We start from the raw sequence: 20,789 nt of genomic DNA, 5'->3' as shown, positions 1-20,789 counted from the left end.
AGTGTTTCAAAATTTTGGGGGCTTTTCCAGTTGTTAGTACACTTTAGTATAATTGTAATGTTTGTATTAATTTGAGCTAAAAATTATTTTGTAATAATTTTAAGAAAAACTATCAACATTCTTACACTTATGGTAATTAAAAGTAGTTATGATATTTCAAGATGATCAATTAATGAGCATGTTTATGAGAATGGGTGTGTTTGTGGAAGTGAGGGCACAATATTTTGCACTCCTAAAATTTTATGGTAAGTTATTTAAGTCCTTAGATTTTTCCTTGAGTTATTCTCACATATACAAGTGCTCAATAGTGTGGCAAACACACAGAATAAAATTTTATGATCTGCAAGCATGGATAATTCATGTTGGAAAGGACTGTTACATGGCATCCTCACAAGCGTAGCCTCTGTGACATTATTCAGTACCTATGAAATGCCAAACAATGTAAAAATTTAGTTCTTATACAGGCTGTTTCACTGTGACTATGTCAGCTGTGGCAGTCAGAACTTATTTGGATATTCAAAATGGTGTTAATATAATGTACTGATATTTCTGTAGACCTAAGACATTAATAATACCCATTCTACGTACCTTAGTAAAATCCAGACACGACCATTTTCTGTTTTTTCTACTTTTAATGACATCACTAAGTGTCCAACATTAGGATCAAAGGCAGTGAAATTGAAGTGATCCTGTGATGAAATGATACATTATTAAAACAGATCCTTGTATTCTAATACATTCAAAGCTAATAAATAATTGTTTTATTCTTTAGAAAAACAGTAACTTGTTGTCTGGTTTGAAAACACTGGAATTTAAAACAAAAACTGTCTTTTAAACTTTCAAGCATGTTTCAAAAATAAATAATATGACATGTGAAAGAACAATAATCACAACTAATGCTTCACTATGTGATAAAATATTCTTTAATATTACAATGCACATCCAAATACAATCAATCATGAAAGGTTTTGTGTTGGATAAAAAGAAATAACATGATTATTATGTATTATTTTAGAAACAGTGTTTAAACAGTATCCCATTATACTGAAAATTCCAACACAATATTTATTACATATAGAACTAAGAAATAATAAACCAAAGTTATTACATATGTATCTTTGTTCTCATTCATTAAAAACTATTTTGAACTTGACAAGTAAATAACATTAATTAATCATGTATCTAACATGTTGCTAAAGCTTTTTTATTAAATTTAAATTACACTGTTTTATACATCATCATATGCTAGGTATTTAAGATTAAGGCTTAAGACTTTCAGCTGGGTAAAACAGTCTATTAATTTATTCACCATGCCCAAAAATATCTTGCGATAAATATTTGGAGTATCATCAAGTTCGAGTTGAGGGGACCACGTGTACTCGGGGGTAACAGAGTTTCCCTCCAAGTCCAGTTGGTATTCGTGGTTTGTGCCATCAACCCAGTAGCCACCTGATGGAGGAATAACTATCATGGGATATGGCTGAGGATGACGAAGAAACTAGAACAAACATGAAGATTGCACATTATGTGAATGTTTAATAAAAACTGTGTTATTACAAGAATGAAAGCCCCTGATTGATCTCCATGAAGTCGACTAAAATTCAAACAAAACTTGACTTCAATTATCTATTACATTTGAGTCATTTCAGTAAACCTACAATCATCTTTATTTCAACATGTACAGGCAATCAAGTCTAACAGCACATTTACAGAACTTCTATGTATTTGTCAATTAATTATTGATTTACTTTCAAACACTAAGTGTGAAATAATATAGAACACAACACAGAAAATGCAGCCTTTAAGGCATAATTTAAGTTGAAATGATCCAGGGACTTAATCTACAATTGGTATGTCCTACATATAGATCTGCATACACAACTTTTTTTTTAAGACACTAGTTTTACAGTTTTAAGATTTATATTTTGATTTTTATAGACTTGAACTAAATTAACTTCAGTAACTCTCACCTCATTCAACAGGTCTTGATTGCTTTCTTTCTTTTGTGATGAATTCTTAAGAAAGCATAAGATATTACATTAAAAGTGAAAACTGATAATTTTCAACTGGTATAAGAAAATTAGAAATTGATAAAAAAAATACTGTGTGTGTGTTTGTGTGTGAGAGAGACAGTTGTTATAAGAAAGATACATTGGGTTATCTACTGTGTTCACTGAAGGGCAACTGAATCCCTTATTACAGCAATGCAAATCCAAAGACTTATATTGTTGTCCCACTGAGGGGCTTTTCTCTATCAGCTTTGCTACTTCAAAATATAAGTACATGTATTCTCCAAATGCTTAAACACAAATCAAGGAAAGCTTTCATTAATACAAAAACAAAACACACTCTAAGACTTTACATGTTCACACATAAGGTGATAACTTTTAACATGGATCAACAAACATTTCAGTCTAAAATAAAAGAATTAATGATAACATTCTAGAAACTTTTTTTAACCAAATGAGTGCTGTTTGGAGTTAATACAAAGAATTTCTTCAGACATGACAAAAATATTTCTATATTAACAGAGTAAATATGACAAAGTTATTCTTGATTGTATACAAAGTATTTTTTAAGCATGGAAATATTTCTATATGTACAGAAATTCTTGGACAGTGAGCCTATTCATGAGCATGTACAAAGTATTCATTCAGGTATGATAAAAATAAATGTATTAACAGACTTTTCAGGACAGATAAAATTATTAATGAGTATGTAAAAATAATTTTTTCAGGCATAATATTTATTTTGGTAGATATAAAGCTACACAATCTGTGCTACACCAAACATGGGTATTAAAACCTAGTTTTTAGTATTATAACTTTTGATTTACCACTGAGCCACTAGGGGCATCCAGACTATACACACCATTCTAGACACAGATAAAATAATGTGAGAGAGTATATGTGGAATCTCTTTAGAGATTTTTTTTTTGTGAGTATAAAAATATAGTATTATAGATGCACATATAACAGCACAAAAAATAAATTTATCTTCTTTCTCACAAAAATAATTATTGCACTTAAATGTTTCCTTACAAAATTTCTTTGAACTCATAACCACATGAATGAATGATTTTGAAAAGGTTTGGTCCAAAATGTCACAAAACTAAAGAAACTGACATCATTCCAATACTAACAATACACAATACTACATAAGGTGTCAACATTCAGGGGTTAAAAACTTTTATAAAAAATTTGATTTCATCATGTACAATATTTATTTCTTCACTATTCCAAGAAGATGTGAAAATATACTTTATATGCCCAATATCTCATTTTATTTTTATTTGTAATAATTAAACAATTAAACTAACTTTGGAAAAAGTTAATAGCTCCTGGCACTTTTTACTTCATTTAAGAATATTTTAAGCATGATTAAAAACACAAGAGAGAAATTGAAGATACCTTTTGATAACATTAAAATGGAAACTGTAAAGAGGTTATATACACTTACTACACATAATGGATAAACAAAACAGAGAAAACTATCTGAATAAAATATGGAATGTTAACATCAGACTGATAAGCTTATCCCACCATATGCTTAGAACATGCTGGTTTATAAGAAAATTCATATAATACAATAATAGATGTTACTGAAGATAATTTTACTATAAAAAACATTCGTATCAACTTATGACTACTCACCTGAACTGGTGGCAAAACACACCGCTGGTCGTCTAGTCGACTTGTTTGTAGTTTCTCTAGAAGTTCGAACAGATCCTGAGGTTCCTAAATCACAAAGTATAACTCGCTATTGTTATAAGTAAATATAACATGGTAGAAGAAAAATAAATCCAACAGGTAATGTGCTTTTCTGTTTCCCAATAATAATGGATTTTAAAAATTCCACCCTTTATGCTGAAACAACTCAATTTCTCCATTAATGTTGCTTAGACCTAAACTTACAAGCTGCACTCTTATGAATATGCACTTAATATTATCATTCATGCATCATCCAATATAACCACAGTGGCATGCTGGACAGGATCAAACTACATTAATCCCTATCTGTGTCACAACTATATGAAAATATAGAAGTAATCTTTAGCTTGGACAAGATACACAGAGCCATAAATACATCTAAAGATGGAGTTCCAGAATATCTTCACAGTGGCTTCAGATTTGGAAAATACCTGCAACAGAGTCCAGCTACTCACTATCATACTGAATAATGCTCAGAACAGGCATCAGTATAGCACGTGTAAGATGAGTCATATATGCACTAACTAGCAGACTATATCATGAAGCAAGGATGTTAGCAATCTCACTGAATCACCATAAATGCTGGTCTGTTTCAAAGATCATCATTCCTTTTCTACATCTATACCATGCCATCTAACCCATCTTGATAGCCCAACAAGATGCTATGTGATACCCTTTGCTGATGGTGTAGAACATAGACTCTAGCAATGGTGCAATGACAAGGGAATGGTTAAAAATCCTGTAAAAGTCATGGCCATGCTTTGTACACTCAACAACAGATGTGTTGATGAGGCTAAATCATCACCACCTTTTGTGGGCATTGCTATCCTTCAGGAAGAGGCACTGATACATGTTGAGGTAACCTTTAACAAATAGCTTGAATTCACAAATGGCATTATTATCACAACAACCACCAATGTCAAAGGTATCAAATGGCAGAAAGTTCCAGCAGTTAAAAAAAAGAGAGATGAAGCACATTACCTGCTTATGCTCTATCAAATTCTTATCTCCTCCATCTTGGATTATAAACTGCTGGTGATTAGTGTGAGAAGTATACATTGTAGATAAATAAGATTGAAAGAGATACAAATCTCCTCTTTAAAATTTGTCATCCAATGTATTTCAGCCACTCTACCAAATTCACAGGAAACTGCACATGATTCTGTAGCATCACAGAATAACAGTAGCATTAAACAGCTAAATTATTAACACAGACCTTGAAGTGTAATGACTATTCATTTCATTATTAAGCTGCTGCCTTTTTCACTTGGAACATTCCAGCTCCACAATGAGCCTGCACATACCAATCAAGTAGGAGACTGTCTAAAAGGTACCTCAGGACACTTACTGATGGACATGCACTATACAGACATGACCAAGATAATTTGTCACCTCCAAATGTCAGGTTTACCCATATGGAATTAGCATCTGGTATCAGTGAAATCTGTGAGATAGTGAGAGAGCTGATAGGTACTGTTGTCTCACAGATCAATAACATTAAGCATAAAGCTGTTGGAGAATTGAAGCTTCCCACAAGTAGCATAAGGATGGAGTTTGAAGCCATAAAGCAAGTAATGAACCACAGATGAACAGGTGCCATCAACATATCATTTGAAAATGACTCAAAAGCAGTAATGAGTATAATTCAAGAGTGGTTTGACCACAAATAGATGACAGAAAGTAACACAACTGCATGGTAAGACCATCAACTGGATGCATGAGCTAGGCCATGCAGAAGTAATCAAAATGAGGAAGCAAACATAGTCACAGAAGATGCCTCATTATCAACTCCAGCATAACTCTACTGGTAGGATATTGACCTCTTCTGTACTAGTAAGGTAAAAGGGATAATTATGGAAAGTATTCATTAACATTCAAATAAAATTAAACTGTTGAAAATTAAAATACTGTATGATGTAGTTAGGAAATGCAAAAGATGGGGAATCAGTAGGATAGTAAACAGCCAGAGTTGCACTGGTAGCATCAATAAAATACACTCTCCCAATTCCTGTTGGCATAACCTCTAGGGCTGTCACCAAATGCTCAACTCAACTCCAATAGTTCTTGATAAGACACTAAATGACACTGTAGTGAGATGATACTCTGCATAATATTTAGGATTAAAAATATGTATCTGTATTTTATTTCTTTTGTGTTTGTAACTGGAGTTTTGATAATTCTGAAAAAGTAAATCATCACAAAAAATATATACTTTTCCTTTTTCTTGTTTTTTGGGAAAACATATTGTCAAGCACCTTAAAAATATTGCCCATTTAAATCTATGCATTAAAAAACCCAATAACATGGCTTCAAATGTAACATACTAAACAGTACTTGTTTTACTTAACATACATACACCACATGGCTGCACCACTAGACAATCTTTAATTTCTATAATTAGCTTGAAACAATGACTCGTTACTTCTACTCATGAAATTAAAAATAACTAACATTAAACTGTTTTATATCTCTACTGCGAATTTGCTATTATTGTTGTTTTTAAAACAAACCATGTCAGGGTCACCATCACAGATAAGTTAGTGGCTGTGTTCCATATGTTCAGTGACCAACTGACATGTGCTGCGTTAATAATAGGCCAGGTGGTACAGAATACACCATGTACATACAACATCTACGTAGACAGTTACACAATGCTTTTTATAAATCACACCTTTAACGAAAAACGTGATTACATAAATTGGTTTTTCTCTCTCGTTTCAATTGTAAATACACACACTAAATTGTACGACCAACATTTATTAGATGAATAAAAGGTGTAGTTACATTCCTAAAATACCGGTTGATATTATAATTAGTAAAAACAGTATTGTAAATTCGAAATATAATATATTTAACTGTCACCTCTGTTAACAAAGGAAGTTGAAATAAGCATGATAGATGTATGAAACGTATGCTCCATATGAACAGCAAGAAAATTGGAAGTAAAATTATCTAATATTCATACAGGCCTTTGGTTATCCGTAATGACGAGAAAACCAACTTGTAGAGAAAATTATATATTTAAAAACGGCTGGTATGGGAAGAGAAAGCACTCGTTTACCATTTACCACAATGAACATCTTTTTATTATGTTTCTTACCAAAAATAGAAACAAATTAAAAGAAGGGGTAATATTGGTGTCAAACGAATACGCATCTTCATTTATCCTGATTTTGTTTTTTGTGAAACCTACGTCTTTTAGTCTTTAAACTAGGTGTTGTGATCTTTATTGCTTTCTCTAATTAGTACTTTCTCTACCCATACCAACCGTTTTTAATACATAATAGGCCTTTGGTTATTTGGGTAATTATCACTAACGCCACATCTATGAAATTTGAAACAAATACGCCACCTAGTAATGATTAAAATAATACTAAAATAGGTCTACGAATTTAAACTTCGTATAAGCTGTTTTGGTTTTAAGAACGGATTTCCCATAATTCAGCTACGCAGATTTCCAAAATAATATTCGTTTTTTTTTCTATCACGTAAGAATTATTTTACACATCGGGAATAAAAACTCACTTCGATTTTTTTTTATATTTCGTTTACCACAATGAACATCTTTTTATTATGTTTCTTACCAAAAATAGAAACAAATTAAAATAAGTGATAATATTGATGTCAAACGAATACGCATCGTCATTTGTCCTGATTTTGTTTTTTGTGAAACCTACGTATTTTAGTCTTTAAACCAGGTGTTTAATCAGCATAATGGCTGATTACTGCTGATATTCCATCTTCCCTGATATCCATGCATTCTGAATTTTCCAGATGTCTTGATGGAACAAAACGACAGCAACGAGAGTTTCAAGAAAATTAACTTTCAAGCTCCAATTAAAACCTAACTCTCCAAATTTATTAAGCATATTATTGGCAATATTTTCGTAATTGTTGTTTCCTAAAAAAATGTCAATAAGATCTTTAAAGGCAAAACACTAAACACTGTTTTTTTTTCAACTTTCCTTATCATCCTTTCAAACTGTTCATCCAAAGTGTTTCCTAATATAAGGTCTAACAAAAATGTCTTCATGTTTCGCTACTGAAAGACCAGGGAATTGCTGATATAAATACCTAAAACAGTCGCTATCTTTGCCTACGGTTTTTAAAAGCTGCTTCAAGACCAGTTGTACGTGAAGTAGAAGCAACAGCGAGTTTTTTTTTTACATCAACCAAGTTTTCACACAATGTTTTTTATCCTGGTATCAAGCTGACTCTGCATGGTCATTCCTCCTTTAACTTGTGCTGATTCCGTGCTCTGCTGTCCCATTCACACAAAAACAAAGTTTCTATAACTGGATTGTTGACACAATAATGTACAAAGGACTTAAGCTTCCATAAAGTAACCAACCACGTTCTTTGTATTTGATCACATTAGGAAGTTCGACATTTTCATACGTTTCCTTCAAAGTGAACTGAATGAGCAACAGAAACAGATATATGTATGTTACCACTGTAGAAAGAGATATATGTATGTTACCACTGTAGAAACAGATATATGTATGTTACCACTGTAGAAAGAGATATATGTATGTTACCACTGTAGAAACAGATATATGTATGTTACCACTGTAGAAAGAGATATATGTATGTTACCACTGTAGAAAGAGATATATGTATGTTACCACTGTAGAAAGAGATATATGTATGTTACCACTGTAGAAACAGATATATGTATGTTACCACTGTAGAAACAGATATATGTATGTTACCACTGTAGAAACAGATATATGTATGTTACCACTGTAGAAACAGATATATGTATGTTACCACTGTAGAAACAGATATATGTATGTTACCACTGTAGAAACAGATATATGTATGTTACCACTGTGAAAACACTTCTGGTTCATAGACTGGAGCTCCAAGCATTCGTACTAATTCAGCGACACTATTGTAATAAACCAGTGAACCTTCTTGCAACAAATATAGTATACATTCTTCCTTACGATTTATGTTCCAGTAAAATGGTGTTCCTGGAAAAAGTAAGTTCTTAGCCTGAAGTCTGGACCGAAAAATCTCTGAATAATCCTTTGGACGATCCAAATCTTTCATTCAATCATTAAGTTCACCTTGTGTGAAAAGTTGTAATTCATTATACATTAAGTTAAAAACAATCCCTATCATCATTTGTATTGATATTATATTCAGAATAAGATGAAACTGTGTCAAGTGTCTCTGGTGGAGCAGATACAGGTATATCAGGTTCATGAGCAACAGGTTTTATAGCAGACTGAAGGTTCGGATAGGAAAATTCCTATTTATTTCCAGATGTTACATAATAAAAAACAGCAGTCATTCCCATGGTTTCTAGGCTTACGTTAGACCACTGAAATTACAGAAGGAAAGCTTTTTTTAAAAAAACTTTCAGTCCATTATCTTATGGCTTCGACACAAAGATGGAAAATGTTTGCAAAGTCCACTATTCCTCTCGGTCCCAAAATTTCATTCAAAAACAAGCGTAAAACGCTTTTTAAACGAATTCTTTAATGTTTTACTTTTGTTTCTTTACATTATATTTATCACAAATACAACAGAATATGTTTGGATAATATGCATAACCTTGTTGCCATAGCAACAAATAAGTACAATTGAAACAAATAATAATGTCAAAGTGCATGTACAAAAAACAACTATTCAAAAATGACACGTCATGCGGTCTGTTTACCGTTCATATACTGTGAATGTGTTTCTTGTGGGTTCTAGAAGGTGCGATAAGGCTCTCATGTCGCGACTGGTCTGTAGTCAGCGGTTATCAGCATTTTAGGCATAATAAAATACGACCCGATTTCAGTAAAAATTATTCGCTTACGTAAAAGTACATATGACGTTTTGTGAAAAATCTTTTCATGTGATGGAGAAAAATGGATATCATTTTCAGATTCAAGGTACAAGAATTAACGTATAACACGTAGAAATTTCAAGACGATAAAAACCATCGCAAGCCTATGTAATTGTCGTCTGAGAATAAGATATAAATAAAAGCTCTGAAGTCTGGAGAAATGGGTACCAGGGGAAATGAATTAAACTTTGTACAAATACTGTAAAAGATACGAGAAATTGGTTATGAATGCTGTATTCCTATCATGTTATAATTCTTCAGTTGGCGGCCAATGGTCTGTAGACATTTATATGTTAATCACAGTATATTTTTAATGTTTATTGAAACTTCAATGAAAAACAGTTATACATTTATTAACCGATCCGATAATACATATTATCTCACAGTTATAGATACGTCGTCACATTCCAAAACAGGCATACAGATGTCAGCACAAATATTCCCTGTGTATTTCATACAGCGTTTAAGCTTCATGTAATACATCCAACGTTGATATGAATATAGTGATTACATCATCTGCGTCACTCTGGTCAGCAAAAGAGCAGTGATTAACGGCATCACTTTTACGTAATATGCTGCTTATGGTGTAAGGATGCACGTGAAGTAATGACGGGAAACTTGTATTAAAAAAAAAAACACGTGGAACGTGAACACAGCATATTTACTCTGAGCGACATTGTGTCTAACTGATATATCATAGGGAATTCGCAGAGTACACATTTGAAGTCACATAGTGGGATCCATAGTAGATTATTAACAGGCTTGTCATGAAGAAAGATTATTCTTCAGTTATGCCTAAAGTACGGAGTTACAATGTACCATAAACCATAATGTTTCCACATGCACAAGATCCCTTTCAAGTATCAGTTCCACATACTGCTTAGGGGACAATTCAAGATCCGGTATCTTCGTCTCCCTTACAACTGCTGCAATTTACGCACACACAGATTTTAATTACGTTATTTATGTTTATTTCTTATTAACATTAGTACATTTCCGTTCAAAGCTGACTGTGTTTCCCATGCTCAATTAATTACTACGTTATTTTTCCCACGTCACACACATATTACTTATAACAATCAACAGAATTATACATAAATTTGTGCTGGCCATACACGTCTGTTTCATTACTTTATACCAGAAGGACTAAGGTACAACTTACGAACAAGTAATCAAGAATTTTATGGTTAATACTGTATAAAATAATGAACTTTCACCGGAAGATAAACTCAGACTTACACTATACAAACGTTGCCTACATATAGCCATCCCTAATATCAGTGAGCTGACTGACTGGAGCGTCTGCCGCCAACTCTTGGACTACTCTTACCTGACTGAATAGTGGAATTTGATAGCCTATCTTAAAGTGTACCCACGGCACCCCAAGGGCAACGAGACGGGAACTGGGAATTCTCGGATTGATAGTCCGGACACGCCAACTCCTATAACACGCAGTGGCCATTTTTTATAGGTCGTGTTCATGACTTTCCATTCAAAACAAACTGCCTCAGCATGTAAAAAAAATACTGATAAACTATGCAAGGTCTGATGAGTATGTAAGCCAACCTCCTGCCACAGAACCCTAACCATTGGGAAACTAACCATCAACATAGATTGCAAGGTAAGTTCCTTACACAAACAGATCAGAATTTTTTTGTTCCCTCTTTCATTAGATTTCACTGGCACATTTCTTAAGGTCACACACGCCGCTTTCATGTCTTCCTGGAACGAAACTGTTGATACAACCCATGTATTTCATGTTAATAAACACAAAAAACATGATGTTGAACAGAGAAACACGATGTTTCTAATACAAAGTGATTTAAGATCAAAATGCCATCTATTCAGCCACATATCTTTAAAAAAAATAAAATAAGTGAAGGCAATGACGAATACACGTGTTTTTTAACCCTTGGTGACCTCGAATATACATCAACGTTGTGATTCGTAGCAAAGTAAAAGAGAGAGAGAAAGTCCATCCGTTTTATTTTTGAGTATAGCAATGGAGTGGTTAAAAACATTCAAATACTAGCAAACAATATAGTTCGAATTATGATACGCTGATACGTAACAAACATTGTAACAACATTATTCCACGATTACAAATATATATTTTATTTCATACACAGTGATATCAATACACTTTTGGAATTAATAATAACAGCTGAATAACGGTAATATTTTATCGAGTTTCCATTAAATTTATATAATTGGACGCTAACATATTAAAGACCACAATGATTTACTTTATACAGCCTTTTTATAAGTTCCCTTTCAAACTGGAACTTTTTATTCTAAATATTAAAACCTACAAACTGACCCATATTTCAAGTTCTCCATTCAAGCCAGAACTTCTGTTCTAAATTTTAAAACCTACAAACTGACCCATATTTTAAGTTCCCCATTCAAGCCAGAACTACTGTTCTGAACCTTAACACCCACAAACTGACCCATATTTCAAATTCCCCATTCAAGTCAGAACTGTTCTAAATTTTTACAAACAGTATTTAAATTCCCATTCAAGCCAGAACTATTGTTCTAAATCTTAAAACCTACAAACAGACCCATATTTCAAGTTCCCCATTCAAGTCAGAACTACTGTTCTAAATTTTAAAACCTACAAACTGACCCATATTTCAAGTTCCCCATTCAAGCCAGAACTACTGTTCTAAACCTTAACACCCACAAACTGACCCATATTTCAAGTTCCCCATTCAAGCCAGAACTACTGTTCTAAATTTTAAAACCTACAAATTGACCCATATTTCAAGTTCCCCATTCAAGCCAGAACTACTGTTCTAAATCTTAAAACCTACAAACAGACCCATATTTCAAGTTCCCCATTCAAGCCAGAACTGCTGTTCTAAATCTCTGCACCCACATTAAGCTCCCCATTCAAGCCAGAACTGCTGTTCTAAATCCTAACACCCACATTTCAAGTTCCCCGTTAAAGCCGAAACTACTTATTCCTACACAGAAAACGATTCATTTTACCAAGAGCTGAAGTCCCCAAGACAACGACATTTAGTGAGATACAAAAGGTTATCGAATAAGAAGTAAAATATTCGAACAACGTTAATTTGGGAACTTGGCTTATTAAACAAGTATTTATGTCGCTCAATGTACATTCTAATTGCCCAACACGTTTCCAGTTCATAATAAATAATGTTCATGGATAAGTGTTCCTCTCAGACATACAAGGTCATCTGATAAAACTTTAATACTTTGGAACAAAAATACGTATGCTACAATATCAAAATTTACTTGTGAGAATCGTGCAAAAAATCTGGACTTTAGCCGAACCTTAATCCACCAAAACTAACGTAACCATTATGGTTCAGTTCGTACGGCCGGAATACGCAGACAAATGACTATGCGCTAGGGATGTATTTCGCATGACACTCGGTTACCCTAGAAACACACGATACTATCATCAAAAGCGTACGGAAACAGGGAAAGGACCAGGAAATAAGACTGTCACATCCTGTTGAATTGGCCATTACTAAATAAATAAATCGTTAAAATAATGAAACAGGATTTCAGGCACGTACTAAACACATGTTCAGTTACTAGGTGCCTTTACGGTAACTAAACAGGGGCTTAAAATATCAAAGTATGTAGTAAGTGAGTGACGTTATGGTAATGAAACAGGATTTCATACACCTACTCAAATCTGAAAGTGTGTAGTTATTGTGTGACGTTAAAGTAATTACAGTGGATTTCAAATATCTTCTTAAGCTTTAAACTGTTTAGTCACAGATTTACGTTACAGTAACTAAACAAGATTTCATACACCTACTCAAATCTGAAAGTGTGTAGTTATTGTGTAATGTTAGAGCAATTGCATTGGATTTCAAATACCTACTTAACCCTTAAACTGTGTAGTTACTGATTGGCGATAATTTTGTCTTCATCTCTCTCTCTCTCTCTTGTAACTAATGAAACGTGACATTAGTTTATCAATAATTTTTTTTTTTTTTTTCAAATCTCAAACAATTTATTGTCCCTACAGCCTTCAGAGACATGTGTTAATGATAACATTACTGGAGCAGCTTGTGCACGTGTTTGGTGTGTATCTTTCCGTTTGTTTACCCAAGTAATATTCGATGGTTTGGGAATGGAACAAGTTCCCACTCACAGAGATTAAAACTTATATCACCATTACCCAACTCACGGTGATTAAGTTATATTACCATTATCCTATTTAAATACCAAGGTGCTGACATGGAACATCAGTCCTACATTATATTAACACATAACCAAAACAAGCACGTGTATATATAGTTCGATCAGCAGTTGAACGAAATTGTTTCACGTGCACGGATATATATAACCGCATGCACATTTTTTTTTTTTTTCATTCTTATGACGCTGAGTATCAGCAAAGGCCACACTGCACAATAAACTGTAGCCCTAAGTGACGCTAACACCATGAACGAAAGTGAATATAAGGTTTATCGCATGGTTTTCGAGAAGATGAAATATCAGATGCAAGAAGTTCTTCTCTTTAATTTCTGATAGGCCAATAGAGTAAAAAATATGAACTAATCGGTCTTTATTTTTGTAGTGCGAACTAAATTTAAAGTATCATAAGTGAAACTTTGCAATATCAGTTAGTGAAATAGGATATCGAAAAAGATGATAAATATAAATTAACTTAAGGCAGATCTTGTTTTACTAAAATCTTCACTAAGTTTTTTTTTTTATCTGGACTATTGTTGCTATATAGTGTGGTATTTCAGGAGTCAGTGCTTGAACCTTTCTTTCTAATTGATATATAGCGTGGTATCTCACGAGTCAGTGCATGGTCCTTTCTTTGTAATTGATACATAGTAGGTATCTCAGGAGTAGTGAACGACCAAATGGTTCCGTGTTGTCTATGTGCTACGCGGTGATTACGATAGGCCGAATATAATTAAAAGTAATATTATAAATAGTTAAACATTTTCAGTTAACTTTATTAAGATAAGTCTTAGAAGATCTTATGGGAAAATTTACACAACACTTTCAAATTAATTACTAGGACAAAACTCCGAGAAAGTGATGAGTATCCATATCTCATATGTGGTTTAATTAATCCTTTCCAGTGTTTTAGGTCATTTAATGGTCTGCATGGATACACTTATCTGTGTGTGTTTTCTTATAGCAAAGCCGCATTGGGCTATCTGCTGAGTCCACCTAATGGAATTGAACTCCTGATTTTAGCGTTGTAAATCCGAAGACTTATCGCTGTATCAGCGGGGCACCTACACTCATCTGAATACTTACTCTTCTACTATTATTGAAAGAGAGTGGAGTGGAGAGTTTTAGCAACTAAAAATCCCAGGTTTACATTTTCTCTCGAGTTAAAGCGACTTAACCTATAATCATTCACGTGCGCTTTGAGCGTCACACATGTGATGCTTATATAACGCTACATTCTAATCTCATACATTGAACTAAAAACAACCAGTTCCTATTTACACGTTCACGAGCATTAGCTGCATCTCAAATTTTTATAGTTGTGTATCACATATGATACTCAGACGTTTTATCTTTACGTCTTGTGGATCACGTGATGAATTGGGCAGGGATAGAGCTAAGCCATACGTAAAAAACTGGAGCATTTGTATACCCTCCTCCCCAGAAGGTATATAGTTTTCCCACGTTGGGGAACTAGGAGAAGAACGTGCATTTTTATGCATCTCACATTGGTTTTAGGTCGCTGAGAACCTAGGAGGGTCAGGTGTATTTACGACTTTATCTTTTTGTTTGTTTTAACTTTCACGCAAAGCTACATGAGGTTTTTCTGCGCTCGCCGTTCCTAATTTAGTAGTGATAAACTAAAGGGAAGGTAGCTAGTTTATATCACTCATCAGCCAGCTCGTGGGCTACTTTTTGTACCAACGAATAGTGGGATTAACCGAACATTAAAACGCCCCCATAGCTGACAGAGCGAGCATGTTCTTAGTATTTTATTTTCCCTTTATATATTTTACTAAATATCATTCAGTATTTCTATTATGATTTAAACAATGAGTCATTTTGAAACAAACTATGTAAGGAACAAGATTCGAGCGAATTACCTTTGCTCAGTTTTCATTTCATAGTGTATGTAATAAAGCAATGTGCAGTCAGAGACTTAAGGAACATTTCGAATATTGATGGGAATTCTGTTAAGAGATTATTAGCCTATTTAATTTACATACTTTCTGAAGTTTTCATGTTATGCCCATACTAAACTCTCGATTTGATCTAGAAGACAAGGTCTAGAAAGTCAAACTAAATCTCGAAGGATTAAAGGCAATTAGGGTTGCCTTAAATGTACATCTTGAGATAAACAAACAGCTCACATTACGTCATAGATATTCTTCTTGAATATAAGAGTTGATAACAGTGTATTGGAACTAGTTTTAAGATATTCTATGTCACCAGTTTTGATCACGAACTTCGTAACACAATAATAAACTACTTTAAAATTATTCCCTGATCTCTAACTTATTCCATATGCAAAATCGAATTGCAATATTACACAGTTAGGGTTAGGCCAACGGGTAAAAAAGCACTATAATTGTCTTAGAAAATACTTAAATACACATTACTTAAATTAATGTATGCGATAATACACATCTCAAAAACAGATACGCACTACATGTTGGAGAGAGCACAAAGGTCTAAGCCTTTTTTAAATTTGTTTTTTGTTAAAGTCGTTTTCTTCCAATAACGGTTACAGTATTTATGGTTAAATTTAAATGTTAACAAAAACAAAGACACTCGTGGGTCATACATCCTTTCAATCAAATAAAAAGTTGAATTCTAAAAATATTTTAAGTTTTGTTGAATCTCTATTAAATTTATAACCTTGTGTGACAGCAATAATAATCCAACGTGTAATCCATTTTTATTATCCTAATACTGATTTGAAGAAAACGAAACAAAAAAACAAAACAAAACAAATACAATTACATATACTTGTTAGCATTGTAATAATCAAAATGCATAAGGAAAAACAGAATCCGGAACTATACAAATACTATAATTAGCGCCCACCTTCGCAGTTTGCATCACCCCTGGAGCGTTAATTAGGGAAAGTATTTTAAAGTATTATATTATCTAGTTAACAACGATTACTATGAAAAAAGAAGTGGTTTTTGAACAGAACTAAGTTCTAAAAACTGAACAATTGTCAAACACAAAATTCTGGTATAGCTTACAGAAATGGATAATATATGTTAGAAAGTTAATCATCTCTTTAAAATATACATTTTCAAGCTCTTATACGAACGGATTCTTGTTTTATAACAAATAAAACTGTATAATCATTGACGCTACAAGGTTAATTATCCCATTAAAGTATACATTTCAGTCTCTTAAATGACTAACAAACCGATTCCTGTCTTATAACGAAGTTTCCCAGAATAAATGAGGCGCGAAACGCGATGCCACACTGTGTATTATTCCACTTTCCAAGAAAGTTGTAGATCTCTGTTTATATATTAACGCGTGCGTGGGGAGTAGTGGGTGTTCGCGATTTCGCCTATCTTTTAACACTTAATACACTAACGAATTCTCCTAAGTGTATATTTCTGACGAACACGAAATTTCGCAGACCTAACGACAAAATGGCTGATACGATGAAACAAGGGAAGACATATGTAACTAAATTTTCCGAATCTACTTATCAATCGTTCATTTGTTTGTTTTAGCACAAAGTTAAATGTTACAGTCATTTTATGTTCACCTATTAGCGTGTGGTAAGTCCTATTTCACCCTGTAGTTAAGCTTTCTAAAGGAACACCAAATCTCTGTAAAAAAGCCAACTTCAATGGTAATAACAACATCATCTTCACTATAATTACTATTTCTAAAAATTATTACACATTATTAACACTAAGTAATAACATCGAATTTGGGTTTAAACTGACGTTAGTGATAATGTAGTTATAGTTATCTCGACTGAAACAAGCAGAGGAAAGATGAATGATTTGGCGAGTTGGATACTTTCTGGTTTGTTACTTCAGCGATGATCGCTTGCCTTGTATTTAGGTTTGGTAGTTACTAAAACAAGTGAAAATGAGCGGCAACTATCTTGTGAAGTAAAATTCTGTTATTGTTGAATTTTTTTATATTCGTGTTATGCTTACTGAGTACCTTGGCCATCCTTAAATACAGCCTATCACAACCCTATGATAACTTTAATGTAATTTAACAGATTAAAGATTGTAAAAGCAGGTTCAACGTGTTAAGCTTGCGCATAATTGCCCCCTTCACGCTAGTTAAATCAATATTCGATTAAATACTAAAACAGTAACTTTAAAAGTACTTTAAAATACTGTAGAAAAATGACTTCTCACGATGATGTAACCGAATTGTTGAATTTTTAAGTTGAATATCACCTTATGTACACGTGGCCTAGAAGGCCAGATGGAAATCACTACAGGTTTCAGGATAAATCGTTTTTGATCCAGCCGTAACTATAATTTGGACTGTAACAGCAAAACCTTATCCAACCGAATTTGATAGTCTCTAGCCCTTACCTCAAAGTGAGAAGCGTTTTTTTTTTCCCCCTGTAACAGGACTGGAACTGTGACCAATCGAGACTAAAGCTATTCACTAGCCTACGACTGCAGGTATAACTGTCCTTAACTATGAAAGCCAGCCAGAGAATCGTGAATTTGTTTGAATTGTTTCATATTTCACGTAAAGCTATATGAGAGCTATCTGCGTTAGCCATCTCTAATTTAGCAGTGAAAGACTAGTGGGAAGGCGGCTAGTCATCACTACCTACTGCCAACTCTTGGGCTACTCTTTTACCAACGAATAGTAGGATTGACCGTCACGTTATAACGCCCTCATGATTGAAAGGGCGAGCATATTTGGAGGGACGGGAATTCGAACCCGTCGCCCTCAGATTGGAAGTCAAGCGTCCTAACCACCTGGCCATACTGGGCCCAGGAATTTGTTTGAACCAGATGTTGGAGCCGACTGCCACTTTTACGGCTTGCCCAAAGCAGTAAATACAAAATTATATTTAGTGTAATTACGTCTCGAGCTTCGTACCCTACAATCCACAGTATGATTTCCAATCTACACTCACCTCACTGTTCCATAATGTATCACAGTTCTGGTCAGACTCGGATCCTTGCCACTGATGATCCATGACACCCTCTCTGAAAAGGTAATAAAACTGTAACTTTTGTAAAAATATATCAACTACAGTTTAACCTTCTACTGTTTAGTAATAACTTTGTTAAACATTAAAATCTCCACACGAAAGAATAAAGCAGTTTAAAGACTATCCTATTTTATTTACCACAGCCCTGAAGAAAATAATCGTAGAAGTTTCGAATTTTAATCACAAATGACTTTCGATACATAGTCACATTTATATTATAAACGAGTCGCAGGTAATTGAAGCCTGTCCGAAACACACATACACACACAATCTCCTCATAACGTAGTTCGTGTTGTTATTGTCAAGCTAATTACTACCGCTCAGTGCTGGAAAATGTCTTTCGTGTTAGAACGTGTAAAATTAAAACAACAACAAAAACACGCACGATGGTTTCCCTTAATAAGCAAAGACTAAAAGGTAACTTTCACAACACGTGACAAAGTTTGACTGTTATTATTATATTAATAAACTTAGTCTTTTCACCATAATGTTGGAATAAACAACGTGGATGCTCACTTGAAAACCATTTACACTTTCAGCCATGAACGTTACAAAAAGCACATTCTCTTCCTTTTCTGTTGTTCGGCTATCCAGATTGAACTTAGCTATTCTCAGTATCTAGCACGTTCGTGTGTGTGTGTATAATATATATGTATGTATTTACTCTATGTATTAAGACTTCTGTACTTGGCCATGCTTTACTGATTAGTCAAAGCATGTATTAAGAATTACTGCCGGAAATATTTCAGAGAAAGAAAATGAACCTTTGATAAGACATACGCTTTTGCTCAAAACGAAAAAAAAAAAAGTCATCCAATTCACCAAAGCGCTAATGAAGATAGAACACGAGCCTAAATTAAACGAAAGACTTAAATTTCATCCACTCAAGCCAAAAACATCATCTATAAATTCGCACACACAAGACAAGTGGTGGTTCACTGCATTGATCTTTCGCCCACGTATCACATAAAGAGCAAATACAAAGTTTAAGCGTTTCCTTTGTAATCACTTATATCAGAAGAAGAAACCCTCAATGCGGAGGAATGTAAGCGCAAGTTATACCAAAGAGTTCAGCTTGAAATCTCAGGGAAGAAGCTTCTCAAATGATATTTTACTCTCATTGGTGTTTCGACTATCCAATCACAGCGTTTTCTTTGTAAAGAAGAAAAAAATGTAAGTGATTTTCATAGATGTTACTTTAGAACTATGTTTCCTGAACACTTCCACGAAGGTAAGACGAACTAGTGTGTAGTTGTTTTTTTTCAAAACAGCTTTCCTAATTTTATATAAATAAGACTGTAATTTTTGTTACGCGATTTAAAATTCATTTTTTCAGCTGTGGCTTTCTGCGATTATGTATAAAATTAATTAAATGTAAATGTGTTTATGTTCTAAAATAAAGCTTCTTATAAGCTGCACAATGATGAATAATGATTACGACAGTAACAGACATTTAAGACTTAGTATTATACACATTTCTTCTTCGGGAAGCTGTATTGAAGGATGTAAAATAGGAGATAGATTTCCAAATTTGAAAACTTCCAATATTTTATAAAAGGAAATTAAAATACAAAGTAAGAGAATGAAATAAATTAAAAAGAATAGAATAGGTACGTTACAATGTTTTTTTAGCAAAATTATACAACTTATTTTGAACAAACGTGACTCTAACGAAGGTTATTATTGTATGGAGCTAGGAGTTCATTTACTACAGACTGTAACTGTTTTATTATCCAAGTAAGATAAATTTGAAGATTTTAATCAGCATGGGGTGGTTGAATCTTTCCACGAATTGTGGAGGTTACGAAAAACTGTTTCCTAGTTGTACTCGATTTATCTGTACGTTGGCAGTTTGTTAATATAATCAAAATAACGTTTTGTCAGTGCAAGTCGCATCACAGCACTCGTGTGTATCTATACATGATCCGGAAACACAGAAAATAAACTCAGATTTGAACTGGTTCTGAGCCGTGAAGAGAAATGTTTAACATTATTCTTAATCTGATCTGTGGGTAAATTTTATAATTTGTAATTTAAGTATAACACTCATAACATCAAGGGGAAAAAAAGGAATGGCCAGTCT

The 20,789-nt window shown here is 33.5% G+C and overlaps 1 protein-coding gene across 15 annotated transcripts in view; it reads right to left on the bottom strand.

Annotated features, from left to right (window-relative positions):
- Positions 1–20,789, bottom strand: part of LOC143230509 (rap1 GTPase-activating protein 1-like) — a 148,921-nt gene that overhangs the window by 48,686 nt on the left and 79,446 nt on the right. For 12 of the 15 annotated variants that reach the window (XR_013016474.1, XR_013016471.1, XR_013016470.1 and 9 more), the window contains 5 exons: positions 18,629–18,701; positions 3,654–3,737; positions 1,971–2,015; positions 1,310–1,498; positions 589–689 (listed from right to left, as the gene is read on the bottom strand). Coding sequence is in view for 10 of the 15 variants with exons in the window: in XM_076464189.1 (XP_076320304.1) it covers positions 589–689; positions 1,310–1,498; positions 1,971–2,015; positions 3,654–3,737; positions 18,629–18,701 (492 nt within the window). In the remaining 5 variants the exon portion in view is untranslated. Of the gene's footprint in view, positions 1–588; positions 690–1,309; positions 1,499–1,970; positions 2,016–3,653; positions 3,738–18,628; positions 18,702–18,844; positions 19,760–20,789 lie in introns of those variants that run through there. The other 3 variants (XM_076464193.1, XM_076464191.1, XM_076464190.1) reach the window with 3 other exon arrangements.

Source organism: Tachypleus tridentatus, chromosome 10, assembly GCF_004210375.1.
Source record: "Tachypleus tridentatus isolate NWPU-2018 chromosome 10, ASM421037v1, whole genome shotgun sequence".
Taxonomy (NCBI): Eukaryota; Metazoa; Arthropoda; class Merostomata; order Xiphosura; family Limulidae; genus Tachypleus; species Tachypleus tridentatus.
Note: the sequence above shows the minus strand (reverse complement) of the source record. Positions and strands in the feature narration are given on the sequence as shown.